Source organism: Ophidiomyces ophidiicola (genome assembly GCF_022830035.1).
Source record: "Ophidiomyces ophidiicola strain CBS 122913 chromosome Unknown scaffold_34, whole genome shotgun sequence".
Lineage (NCBI taxonomy): Eukaryota > Fungi > Ascomycota > Eurotiomycetes > Onygenales > Onygenaceae > Ophidiomyces > Ophidiomyces ophidiicola.
The window spans coordinates 131,637-144,787 of NW_026054674.1; the positions used below are offsets into that span (position 1 = coordinate 131,637).

The 13,151-nt window shown below is 47.1% G+C and overlaps 6 protein-coding genes across 6 annotated transcripts; 3 read left to right on the forward strand and 3 right to left on the reverse strand.

Annotated features, from left to right (window-relative positions):
- Positions 1–353: 353 nt before the first annotated feature.
- Positions 354–2,218, forward strand: LOZ57_005992 (uncharacterized protein; the record flags this gene model as incomplete). Its single annotated transcript, XM_049255016.1, has 2 exons — positions 354–387; positions 438–2,218. 2 exons carry the CDS (start codon positions 354–356, stop codon positions 2,216–2,218), a joined length of 1,815 nt encoding a protein of 604 aa, XP_049106023.1.
- Positions 2,219–2,845: 627 nt separating this feature from the next.
- LOZ57_005993 (uncharacterized protein) lies at positions 2,846–5,976 on the reverse strand (the record flags this gene model as incomplete). Its single annotated transcript, XM_049255017.1, has 4 exons — positions 2,846–3,028; positions 3,086–5,419; positions 5,485–5,568; positions 5,626–5,976. The coding sequence occupies 4 exons, from the start codon at positions 5,974–5,976 to the stop codon at positions 2,846–2,848; spliced, it is 2,952 nt and encodes a 983-aa protein (XP_049106024.1).
- A 1,010-nt stretch (positions 5,977–6,986) lies between these two features.
- LOZ57_005994 (uncharacterized protein) lies at positions 6,987–7,925 on the reverse strand (the record flags this gene model as incomplete). The annotated part of the gene is made up of 1 exon (XM_049255018.1): positions 6,987–7,925. The coding sequence occupies one exon, from the start codon at positions 7,923–7,925 to the stop codon at positions 6,987–6,989; it is 939 nt and encodes a 312-aa protein (XP_049106025.1).
- A 270-nt stretch (positions 7,926–8,195) lies between these two features.
- LOZ57_005995 (uncharacterized protein) lies at positions 8,196–8,585 on the forward strand (the record flags this gene model as incomplete). Its single annotated transcript, XM_049255019.1, has 1 exon — positions 8,196–8,585. One exon carries the CDS (start codon positions 8,196–8,198, stop codon positions 8,583–8,585), a length of 390 nt encoding a protein of 129 aa, XP_049106026.1.
- An 862-nt stretch (positions 8,586–9,447) lies between these two features.
- LOZ57_005996 (uncharacterized protein) lies at positions 9,448–10,278 on the forward strand (the record flags this gene model as incomplete). Its single annotated transcript, XM_049255020.1, has 1 exon — positions 9,448–10,278. One exon carries the CDS (start codon positions 9,448–9,450, stop codon positions 10,276–10,278), a length of 831 nt encoding a protein of 276 aa, XP_049106027.1.
- A 230-nt stretch (positions 10,279–10,508) lies between these two features.
- Positions 10,509–12,769, reverse strand: LOZ57_005997 (uncharacterized protein; the record flags this gene model as incomplete). The annotated part of the gene is made up of 4 exons (XM_049255021.1): positions 10,509–10,674; positions 10,757–11,065; positions 11,191–11,535; positions 11,727–12,769. The coding sequence occupies 4 exons, from the start codon at positions 12,767–12,769 to the stop codon at positions 10,509–10,511; spliced, it is 1,863 nt and encodes a 620-aa protein (XP_049106028.1).
- Between the last annotated feature and the right edge of the window lie 382 nt (positions 12,770–13,151).

Consider the following 13,151-nt stretch of genomic DNA (forward strand, 5'->3'; position numbering starts at 1 on the left):
AGTTTGGTTCAACTGGTACCCTATGGAGCAGTTATTAACCCTTGCTAAACGTCAATTATGCCTGCAGCTCTGCTGCGCAATTCCTTACGCAATGGAACTCTGCATCGGTGCCGCGTCACCCTTCACGCTTTGCTGGAATAATGAGGCAGAAAAGGAACATGCTCTATAGTGCATGGCATCGCAAGTTAAATAAAGTCTCTCTTCAAACCCCCATCCTTGGGGGATCTTATCAGTTTATAAATAAAAAGAAATTAGTGAACAAATTCATTTATACAATTCTGGCTGTTCATTATTTGCCCCCTATTTCTGGCCTCAAACTTTTGATGCAGTGATAATTGTTGTAGTCGTGCAGAATGAGAGCACCTCTCGCGTTGATTGGGATACTGGGTAAGTTAGCCACCATAGTCTCATAGACCGCCTTCTGATGCATGCTCTAGCCTTTAGCCACCCTTCCATCGCGTTCAAGGCGGTGATTCTAGCGGACACCAACCGCGATGGCCAAGCTGCAATAGATGATATTGGAGACTCTGAGGCTCTATTTCTTCCCAATATTGGCGATACAGACAGAAGGTGTTCAAAGATGATATCGGCTCTACCGAATATATCAAATGAGATACTTGAGTCTTGCCACGATGCATCCGACAATATTCAGCGCTCTCCGCAGTATATGGCGCCGCTTATTACCCTCCCAATTCCAAGGATAAGGGCATCTTCATATGGTTCCATTCGAGTTTCGGGAGATGTAGCCCGTAAAAATGTGCGCATCTTTCTCAAAAAGGGGTCAAAATGGGAATACATTGATGAAAACACAAAACTCTCTTCCGAAGACATTAGGTATGGGATGGACCTCGGGATTGATGCTAGAGATACGCGACGACCACAAAAGTGGGATGGGCGTGCTACGGTTACTTTTGAAGTGGAACAGAGGGGGGTAAAATCGACAAGCAGTGTTAAGTTGCGTGTCGCCCCGGTCATCACTCAACATCATCTCAATAAGGCCCAGCAAGTACTGGCCTCCCCCATGAAGCACAATCCCTGGTTTGAAACATTTACCAATGGCCTATCTGCAAGTGCAAAGAAGGCCGGCATACAAACTCCATTATGGCAGATTGACGCTAATGATATATGGGCACAAGACTTCTTTGAGCCTGGCTATGCGAGTATACCAGGTCCAAACGGAAAACCAGTGTCTATACGGATCATGTTTCGTTCTTCTCAACCTGAACGTCCTGGAGGTCCATCAGTGTTTCTACAACTTCGTAGTGCCGGAGTTGGGGCTGTCCAATATTTCAGGAATGAAACCTCTGAAACGACAGACTCTACAGGAAATGTCGAAACGATTCCGCCATATGAACATGCAGGGAATAAGTTTCCTGTCGGACGGATTATCATAGGCGAACAACTGGACTATGTACCCGCGGCTGTCGATTACTTCCGTGCTCAGGAAATCCAAAAGCCCCTAATACTAAAGACAGACTGGCTTCACGTGAAGCATGTGGACGAGTTTTTATCATTCATCCCAACCAAGAGCTCCCGCGGCTGGGTTCTAATGTATGGAGACGTAGAAACCGCGCTGGAGCTCCTAAGAAAGGCTGAAGGCGAAGGGCACGGAAACGTCCTCATATCTTCTCGTCAGAAACACAACGCCACTGCTGCGACAAACTTGACTATTTCAGACGTTTTGAAGTCTCAGGAGTTTCTTGACTACAATGCAAACTGCTCTCAGCACACTCGGGAAAATCTCGATATTCTCAAAGCCGAGACCGGTCTCCAAGATAGCGAGATGATAGCCGTTCCTGCTCTCTACTGGAAGCATCGGGGTAGTATTGGCCCAAGAACAATCTTCAACATTCTTAGCGAAGAGAGAGCTGCCCAGCGGAATCTTTCTATGCTTTCTCAGCTTGACGTTATATCAAATAAAGCTGGTTCAGGCTCTCAAATCAAAAAACGCGACAAGGAGGGGAATAGCGCCATTGCATTATTTCCCACTGCAGTCAACGGTGTATCTCTCAGCAATAGCTTGTATCTCTGTCCCAAGCCATTTGGTCCTGTTATTAATGGCAGAGACATTTTCGAAGAGAGTCTACAAAGGATTTATGGCTCCGTTGGATCTGAAGTTGACTTTTTGGATGATTATATGTATCATATACTTGGAGGGGAGATTCATTGTGGAACCAACACTTTCCGTGACCACATGGATACATGGTGGAAACAGTAGCCTAGAGAAAGCAGATTTACATGATGTTTAATTATACATGGATATAGGTATCCAATTCGACTTGTCGTCTATCTATATGAGTGAGATAAATACATACAGCTAGCGGCGGAGAAACCACTGTCAGTTTAAAACTCTGCAAAGGATTTGTTCTACTAAAGGCCTTGTTGAAATCATAGGCGAAGAGAAAAAAGCCTGATAGAGCTCTGATGACAAAAATGATCGAATCATAGTATTTATACAGTACAAGCCTAAGATAAAATAATATAAGGCATACTAGATTCGAGCAGTTCATTCCTATGTAAGTTAAAAGGGTGTACAATTCGAACGAGGTGGCATATTTGCTTGATACTCGGACAATTCATTGAACAGAGCGCCCAACATGAAGATGTACAGGAACACAGTATTAAAATAATACCGGTTCCGGGTGAGGTATTTTTTACATGGACAGAATCATGGGCAATATTAACAAGAGAAGTAAACAGAAAAGGTGGTACGTATGGGTGGGAAAAAGTAGAGGGTACCAGAAAACCAAGTACTAGCATCATTTAACAAGCAAAACAACACGCCGTCATACATAGAAGAAAAAGAGATGAAAAATGGCAAGAAAAAGAAATAAGGCAATGTGAATTAGGCAGTTACGGCATTTTGACTTCCCTCTAACCATTCGCGCGCAATATTGCCAATTCGCAAAGCATTCTCTTTTGCCAAAGCACATGAGATTTCTGCCTGTTTGGCAGCTTGAATAGCTGTAATCATAGCTTTCTCGGCATCGTTCGAGTGATTAACAGCCTCGATAAGAAATTTTCCAAGCTGAGGGACTGCCTTTAGCACACCGTTACAAAAGAAATAAGAGTCGAGTCTACTTACCCTAACAAGCTCCTCTTTTTTCCCACTGTTTGACTCGACACGAGCAGTATCAAGAACTTCCATTGCAAGGCCACTAACATTCCTAGTGTCAGCAAATGCAGGCACAACATGTGTGGTAGATGAATTTATAGATAAAGTGGTGTTGTTATTCTGCAACTCGTTAGAGGCTTGGACTTCACGGTCAGTGCCAAAAATTGCCTGGTAGCAACGCACAGGGCTTCTGGTAACCGATCGTCCTTTATTAAGAGACGTTTTGGATTTTCGTGAAAGCCTTTCCTTCGGACGAGGCGGCATAGCCGCAGTAGTCTCCTTCGTTACTTCTGTTTTATGTTTGGTGAAGAGGCCACGGAAGTTGGACAACACTCCTTTGGTACTGGAGGTCTTCGGCTTAACTGATTCCTGAGAAGTAGTGGTATGCGTGGGAATGTGGGAACGATGGCCATGGGCCGTCCTTTCTTTCAAAGGCGCACCCGGAATACGATGGCTTTCATGCACTGTAGACATTGCCATTCCATGGGGTATTTTCGTTCTTGACGAACGAGCATGGTCATGTGAATTTCGACGTGTCGCTCTGTCGGATGAGCGGTAGGAAGGAATTTGTTGAGAGCGGGTAATTTTGGGTGACTCCTGCTTGGTAGTCGAATTCTTTCGGGCTTCCCCCCTCTCTGGCGTCCGCTTTGTTTTCGAAGAGTAAATATCATTCGCTCCGAGACGCCCGGGACTATGTTTACTTCCACTTATGTTTTTAGCTATTTCATTATATCGAGTAGCTTCTTTAGGAACTGATTCTCCAACTTGCGCAACGCCAGAGGTTATATCCTTTGATATTTTCTTCCCGTGGTTCGCTATAAACGAAGATGATTTCGAAAGCACCTTATTGAAAAATGGGTTATTTGATGTTTTGCCAGTCGGCGATACACTGGATTCTGTTCGTCGTAGAGCCCTATGCCCATTGTGGCTACCCGGGGGGCAGGGAGAGTGGATAGTAAGATCCGCGCTCTTGACTTTAGGTATCCTGCTTAGGGGTTCCATTTTGGGAGAAGGTTCAGGAACCGAAACCGCGCCCATAGAAGATCGGGCGCGTGGGTTTCGATCACGTTTAACTCCCAGACTACCGAACAAGCTATCGGTAGATATCCTAAATTCACGGCGATTTTCTGCTTTCCAGCGCCCCTGAATCGAATTCCTCTTTGATGTGTTTTCTTGCAGGTCTCCCTCACCCATAATGATCTTCTCAGCTTCCGGGGAGATTCTCAATTGCGGGCCTCCCCCGGACGGAGACATGTGTGCTAATTGTTTGACTCTAACGCCCCCTTGCTCAACGTATTCGCCGCACAATGCCTCCTCAAAATGGAAATCAGATTCGTCATTGTCACTCACAAGGCCAAGATCAAGAGGCGGTTCACGCTTGGGAGAATCGGCCTCCTTTAAGAGACCAGAATTATCAGCAATGGAGGTAATACTCGACTCAGGGTTTCTGGTGGCTATCGCAGATTTTTGGTTGATGGGCGTCACTGGCAGCTGCTCGCTTCGATAGCTACGAAGAAAGCGGCTTGGGACTGGAATCGAACTTCGATGGGTTGGAGAAAATGCAGGAGACATCGGTCTCTTGGCTAGGCCGGAAGCAAATGCCGGGCTTATAGGTGAGGCACCAGGGGATATTTTAGGAATTTTAGAAGCTGATGCTTTCTTGCCGATTGGCGCTATATACTCCACTGAATTTTCTGGGACCGAAGCACCGTTCACATTTTGGTCTTTTGGCGATCTGTGGGACGTATCTCGCCGTTGTGAGTCGAAAGTGTAAGAAAAATTGCGATTCGCAGGCGTTTCTGGAGCGCTTCCTGGTACAGCAATTGCGCGGGATTTATTTCTAAAGGGATTAGAGCTTTGTATGTTTGACGCGTTCGCTGACCCTGTCTCAGCAATATCAACCACAGACTCGCCTAAAACATTTATATCAGTAGTAACTTTTGGGTTGCATGGGCTACAGGGCGTGTTGTTGAATGTTCCTGCTAGCCTATTCGCTGCATCACCAAACAATCTAATGCCGCATGTATCGTCGACAAGTATTTTGGGAGCCATGGTTGTCAGCTGGGTTGCTTCAGGACCATTTTGTTGAGTTTCTGGAGCTGCTGATGGTGCGAGGATTGGCCAATCCTCCTTGACTCCAGGCATACCGGCAGGAGATCGACGAAGGGGGCGTTCCTCAGCGTCAATAAGGCTACGTGAAGGAGGAGAAAGTCCAGGTTCGCGTTTCGCTTCTGGAGTCTGCGGCAAGGGCTTCTCAGACGGCAGAGCTTTGTCGACTTGAGGACTAAGAAGCGAAAATGCCCCCTTCTTTCTTGTTAGCATAAAGGACCAGGGATAATTCAAAGTAAGGTAGGTAAAAAAAAGCCTACCACGCGTTGTCCAAAGCCGTATGCAGGCCCAGAAGATGTTGAACGAAGGTTGGAACGAGGAGATGAAATATGATGATATTTATTCTGCACATTGGGTTAGAAGGAAAGTTGCGTCATGTTGGGAGTCTCGGATTCGCGTACCCCTATTTCATGTGTCGAATCGCGTCGTTTGCGACCAGACTTCCTAAGAGCCCCAAATGACTTTTTGGGGCGTAAGGCTTCGACACTCTTTACTGCCTTAACTGCAACAGTGGTAGTCCAACTTCTGGTGCGAGGGCGGCTGGCTGAAGCTGCAGGTGTTGGTGTTTCTGGATAGGGTGATGGTGGGAGTCTCCTTGGAAACGCATGTGTGTGGGCAGTAAATGTGGGAGTCACAGGACGGTACCCTGGCACAAATGACAAAAGTGCTGCACCATCTACCTGATTAGTCGTGTTGTGGCTAGTATTCGGTATGCTGGGTGGGTTGGTATTTATCACTAAGTCAGTAGCCATAGTTGCAGGAGGTTGAGGAGCTGTCACAGAAGCAGAAGAAAATGGGGTTGATGATTGCCCGGCCTTGTGTAAATTTATACAAAAAGCAACTTTGTGTTCCTTTGTAGAAAGGTCACAGAGCTAGACATTGGCAGAGGCAAGCCCACGTGAGGGGCAGCAGCAAATATCAAGTTTATCCGGAACTGCACACTGGAACATTTGCTAGTTTCCTTTTTACAATGAATATGGGCTGGGAATATCTGGTACAGTGTAGAAATTATTACAGTAGAAGCGCCATGTTCATTGTAAGTAGGGTTACAATGAGCTTTGGCAAGTGATAAGGTGCATGTCTACAAAACACATGCACCTCTGCTGTTGAAGTAGTCGTCCTTGAACCAGGGGGAGAGCGCCATTAGGTTCACGTAAAAACCAATTGGGCGAGGCAAAACAAACAGAATAGCATGGATCCAAATTTATATTTGCATGATATCAAATCTGAAGATTAGCATCCCCAAAAAGATATCAAATAGGTCAAAGTATATCCCAGATAAAAGCAGTAGGACAGTATATCTGAAGACATGCCAATGTTAAAGCAAGGGAGCTAAACAATGTGGCCAACGATGGATATACGAAAGAAGCAGGAAAAAGAAATCACTTGAAATACAACAGCAAGTTCAAGTTGAAACTGTCAATGCGGACTCCGGAATGTATGCACAACAGAACATATGAGAGGGTCTGATATTATATTTCGCCCAAGCGTCAAGAGCAGAGTGTAAAACAAGTCGAGAAGCGGAGGAAGATGTACCGAGCCAAACTCCGTGAGAAATACCTTGAGTGGAAAGACAAACGAGATTCCCATTTTAGGCTAAATTTGCTGATTAAATGCATTGAGCTGCAAGAGGGCCTCCGGTTTATGCCTAGATAAACAGCAAATTAGTTTCAGTTCATACGCGGCAGCGAGAAACAATTCTTATTCAGGCAGGCAGCTAGGACATGGTCTTAAAAGGCTGTTTCAACGTTTGGGTTGTTCTCTAACCGACCTCGGGATTTTTTCTTTTGGAAGAGGTTCTTACAACTTCTGAACCATGGCCAGGCCTTTCGGCAACCAAATCTCCAGATGCCTCATGCCATTCAGTGACCTCCCACTCTACTTGGACAGATCTATCTGCAGACGACCCAAAGCCTCGGCGATGTTTTCCAACTCGGCCTAGCCGGCTTCCCTGGATCATTTCCTCGAACCATGGGATACCATAGACGGTTCCAGTGTGATGACTGACAGATACCTGAGTTTCCTCGAGATTGCGCGGTGGTGAAGCAGGAGGACGAGGGGTGAGGTTTGAAGGGACAATAGCTCCCAAATCAGCATCCCTGGGGATAAGATCTAAATCCTCAAGTGTGTTTTGATCGTCACTTGAAAGACTCCCAACTGCTACGGACATATACTCGGCTTCCTCAGGGGGGTTCTCGGTCCAGAACGTCAGTGGGGTGCCGCAAAAACCGCAGAAAGCGTGTTTGCTTTGCGGGGAGGTTTCAGGGGTAAAAATTCGCTTGATCGAGGCATGTGTTTCATCAGGGAAAAAGGACCTCGTGAAGGATTGGTACCAAGGTAAGGGAACGCGCAGCCAAGCGGTGAGGGGAGTTCCTTGGTTTCTCCCTGCGCATACCGAATAGCATAACATTAGCAAGGAGAATGCGTCGTGGAGAAGTTCAAAGGCATACTCTGTTGGCTGCTCGTGTCGAAATATACTTCCGCTTGCTCTGTGGAATCTGCAGGGGCGACGATCGAGTATTGATTGCGGCCGCAAGAACAGCCGCCTCTGAGGGGTCTTTCGCGGCTCATCACGGGTCAAGAATGGGAAAGTAGGATAGCTAGAAGAGCTATGATAGACGGCTGTGGTGTCAAGGAGGGATAAAGCGTATGTAGCACGGGGTTCTTCCGAGGCGAATGGCGGTTGCATGAAAATGCGCATTTCGAACGATGGATTGGTAGGCGTTTGACGTCAACAAGCTGCGGGTCTTGGCACAAGGCAGTCCGAAACAACCTGAGAATCCGGGGGAGGTTATTAACCACCTAGTCCGCCGCTCAACCGCTCGCTGGCTGTTAGTTGGCCACCTATATTATTGCCCTCGCTTTCGCCGCATCGAACGGGGCAGTTTGCGCGGTGAATATCCATGACATTCCTCCTTCGTGACGTCGTCCTGGTTCTATGCCTCCCTTGAACTCGCCCCATTTACCATCCATGCAACCTGCAGACCCTGCACAGCAAACCAACGCCGGCGACTCCGCGACCCATGATGGATCTATTACGGAGAAATCTTCCACCTCGCCCAAGCCACAGTCAGGACTGGCACTGGAACGAGAAAAGCCACGGCTGACCGAGCAAGAAAAGAAAAATAACCACATCGCGTCCGAACAAAAGCGTCGCGCCGCGATCCGCGAAGGTTTTGATAGACTAACTGAACTTGTACCCGGCCTAGCTGGCCAGGGTCGGAGCGAGGGAATGGTTTTGCGGAAGACAGTTGACTTCATTCACGTCAAACTCCAAGAGAGACAGGAGCTGATAGACGAGATAGAGAGAAGAGGCGGGAAGGTCGATGATCGGATACGAAACATGGTTGAAGATTCCTAACCCCCGTCGCGCGACAATAGAGATGATGGCTTCTTGCGTTTACGATTTTATCCTTTATCCTTTAGAATGGATTAGATGATATCTCCTTCGGACTGCGAGCCAGCGACAAGTAGTCAAATTCGTCGTCGAGGAGCGTAGAAGCTCTTCGGCATTAATACACCCTTGGCTCAAACGCCCTACACCATCGCAGCCTCTATTACATATGACGATACTTTCAGATTGGTTATCTTAATGATGAACAGCCAATGATATTTCATTGTTGATGGCGCAACTGGTTTTTTATGTCCGACTCTTTACAGATAACTACCTTGGCGACCTGTGTATGCATGTATGTATGAATGTTTACAGACCTATCATGGAAGGATTTGTATTTACCTTTGTTTTGTGGAATTCTGTATGTATATAGCTATGTACCAACGGTGTTTTCTGGATGGATGGGTGTATATGCTTCCACATTCTCGCCATACCTCTCCATGTGTGAAGCACTAGTCTGGATTACCTGAGTACATGTAGGATGCAATTAATTATACCAAGTGCCAAAGGATATTTATTTGCTATGAAGGGGCTGATTTCTATGTACGTGGAAAAAGGTGCATTTATGTAATACCTCTACAAAGCACAGCTCTAAATGGTGAAATAGTTATGTACATACATATGTATGTGACTACAATCTGTTGTGTACCCCAACTTCCAACTTCGTACAAAAGATAGGGTCTCAGCCACAGACTCGACCCCACAACAGAATACATTCTAATAGTAGGGTGTTAGTCCTTTTATATCTCTCCTTGCCAAATCCTGTGAGAAGATACACGGACGATTTATACCTCACTGCATCCCCTGTGCCTTGTCCTGACATATCACCATGAACGAGAAGAAATCAGATTTGAATATCCCCGCCCCACCCCCTTCTGACCCTCCTCCATCCTATGAAACTGCATCTGGTACCGCTGCTGGCGGGGCTGGTTCGAATTCAATTCCACTCCCACGGCCACCGCCTCTAACACTCCCTGTTCTCAATCAACTCCGCTCAAAACGCGTTATTCTTGCCTCCGCATCTCTCCGCCGCAAACAGATTATCTCGACCCTTGGCTTCCGGAACCTGGAAATTATACCTTCAAACACTCCAGAGGACTTCCCAAAAACACTCTCGCCTTTTGAATATGTCCTAAAAACTGCGACGCATAAAGCCATCACAGTCTATCAGCGAGAGATTGACAACACCGAAAAAGGTGATCCGGCCCTGATCATCGCTGCGGATACAATTGTGGTGGACTTATCTAACGGAGACATCCTCGAAAAACCTCGCTCGGAGGCCCATCATATCAGCATGCTCAAGGCCCTAAGAGATGCAACAAATCATACCGTATACACCGCTGTTGTTGCGATGGTGCCACTGGAGAGTGCTCGGGATCCCGGATATGCCCTAGAGACTTTGGTGGAGGAGACGAATGTTAGATTTGATCCCGACATCACGGATGAATTGATCGTGGCTTATGTGAGGACCAGAGAAGGTGCAGACAAAGCAGGAGGCTACGGAATGCAGGGGTTAGGATCCATTCTGGTCCAAAAGATTGAAGGCAGTTATGATAATGTCATCGGATTGCCCTTGCGAGCTACGTTGAGGCTCATCGAGAAAGTGATGGCAAGAGCTGATGACGATGATATGTTAGGCGACGAATTGATAGAAGAATGAGCAACTAGCAATTCTGCAATCTTCCTGCTATTATTGTTCATGCTAGATAGACAGCAAAGTTGGCAAGCATATTAATGTAATCGTTTGGAGCCATTCACCTACCTGGATTGATGCTATGTTTTTTTTCCCTGATTGTCTCTAGTTATCACGTTACGCGCAAAATTTAGGCTCAATTCCAAAATGGCATAATATAGACAGAAAAAAAAACCAGATATATACAAATTCTACAATCATGCCTTCCAGATTCTCTTGATGGCTTCAGTCACACCAACATCATTTGTTTCAAATTCATACAAGCCGACGGCCACGGTCAACGTGGCGAGGCGAAGAGTCCAAATGCAAAATGCTCTTGTCTTAGGTACGCGGCGTTGGGGAAGGTAATCGACAATGAGAGCCCTACGAGTAAACCGTCAGGCATGTATCATACCGGCCTAACATTGGCCAGAAAACTAAAGGAACAATTGCTCTGCAAACATACTGAAAACCAATGTGGGAATGAAGGACTAGGGCACCACAGAGAATAGCATCAGTGACCGGGTTTAGGGATCCAGCGGCAAAGGGAGCTAGAGTCAATGGGACAAGAGAAGCTGCAACAATTCTATCATATGTCGAGTTAGTTCTGTGCTGAAAAAGAGGGGTTTTGTCGCGCTCTAGATACCGTTCGAAATCCCAGTGATAGCTGCCGTGAGTTGGGGAGGTATGGGGAACTTCAACAGCATCGTTTACTAGACATTGCGTCAACGATTGACCACCGGATCCAACTATTTCCTTCAAAGTCTCATTCAATCTCGAAGGGTGAAATTAGGCGTACCGGTTCCTTTAACGACCTCTACATATCAACGGAACGCTATTAGCGGGACAGTTCCTGTGCAAGTAGAATGATTGCGGCCGAAGACACGCAGAAAGACTCACGTGGTTCCGGAGGTAGAATCTCCCGTCTGCTTGTCGCATGGAAATGAGCAACCTTCATCGAGCCGTATTTCTTCTGTAACTGCATCGGCTTCACTATCGTAAGGGCGGCGAGCGGCGACTTCGTGGAGTAAAATGCCGTCCGTCGTGCCGAACTCGAAAGCGTAGAGCATGACTGTCTCAGCGCTGGCGCCGAAGGACGAAGGAAGGAGGCCATCTTGAGGGCGCCGCTGCGTTGACCGAGTAGAGACTGTTGTCGATAGAATAGTTGGCGTTGCCTTCAATGATGGATTGGAGCGTTTTGGCTGGTTTGTCCGCCAGGACGAAATCGGAACAGCTTCCTCGGAACTGGGGGTAAGCAGAATCCGCGCTACATGATTGGCCAGCTAATAACCTTCAGCCGACCCATCCCGTGAATGGAAGCCCAGCCCAGACGGGAAAATATTGGAGCTTTTACAACTGCATCATGAAAAGGCAAATTACATTCAATCGGGCCCTTCGCTTCTCTAATAACTAGTTATCCTTTCCGCACTTCTTACAGTTTCAGCACGGCTTTACCAAAGTTCTCTCCCTTGAACAGACCGACCAAACCCTTGGCTGCGTTATCAATGCCCACGGTCTCATGGATCATAGGCTTAAAGGTTCCATCTTTAATCCATTGAGAAACACGTTCCCTGTGTTCCTTCGCCCACTTATCCCCCATACCTGGATCAGAGACAATAAAGCCACGGATCGTGAGCCTCTTGCTAACCGTCATGAATAGATTCGTGATTGGATATCGGTTCTCTGGCTTGACATTGTACTGTGAGATCATGCCACAGGCGACGATGCGGCCAAAGTCGTTCATCGCCTCGATCGCCGCCTGAAGCTGTTCGCCTCCCACGTTTTCATAGTAAATGTCAATTCCATTTGGTGCGAGCCTCTTCAAAGCATCGCTCGCTTTTTCCTTCTTATAGTTGAAGCCGCCATCGAACCCTAGATCCTTGATAATATAGTCCAACTTCTCGTCAGAACCAACACTGCCGATTACGCGGAGGCCTTCGTGCTTCGCAATTTGGCCAACGACTTGACCGACGGCCCCGGCAGCGGAGGAAATGAAGATCGTTTCCCCCTTTTTTGGTTTTCCAATCTCCAGCAACGACGAATATGCCGTAAGCCCTGGCATTCCCAATGCACCCAGGAAAAGGCGCAAGTCGCTTATTCCCAATGGATTCTCTAGCAATGTGAGGCCCTTTGCTGCCTGGGCGGATATAGTTATGTACTGCTGAATTGGGGTAAACCCCGTAACAATGTCTCCGACTTTGAAATTGTCGTTTTTAGATTTGAGAACCTTGAGGATTGAAAGGCTGGGGATTGGCTGTCCTATGTCGTACGGTGGGCGGTAGGACTTGATATGGGGAGGCCGCATGGCCCCTCGCATGTATGGATCGAAGCTCGTATAGAGCGACTGGGCGATGAGTCCCCCATCGGGAGCTGGTGCCTCGGTGTCGAATGGAACGTCTTCGATGACCAAATCGGTTCCGGGAACGGGAAACTCTTCTGGAGCGCTTCGATAAATCAGTCCTTTATTTGCCGCTGCCATTGTCACGTATTACTGCCGTATTTTCTGATTATAGAGAAATATATTGCAAGTTGAAAGCCTCGATTCACATTCCCGGAGAACATACTGTGTCTACTGCAGTGTATATATAGTCCATGGATCTCTGTATGTGCCTAGGTACAGTGAGGGGTGGGCCGGAAAACCTGCGAGGCTTAGAAATCAGCTTGGTAGCCAACGTCATCAGCCAAGATCAGAGTTGGGGGCGCCTAGGCAGAATTGAGATGTCTGGCCTCGGTGTACGGAGTACGGAGGAAATGCTTAAGTAGCATGGAGCCCTTATTATACCGGTAATTTGTCCGGATGCCGGTGTTGTCCCGTACTCCACGTCTACCATGGAAATTTTGTTGGTTAAGCTGCTATCTAT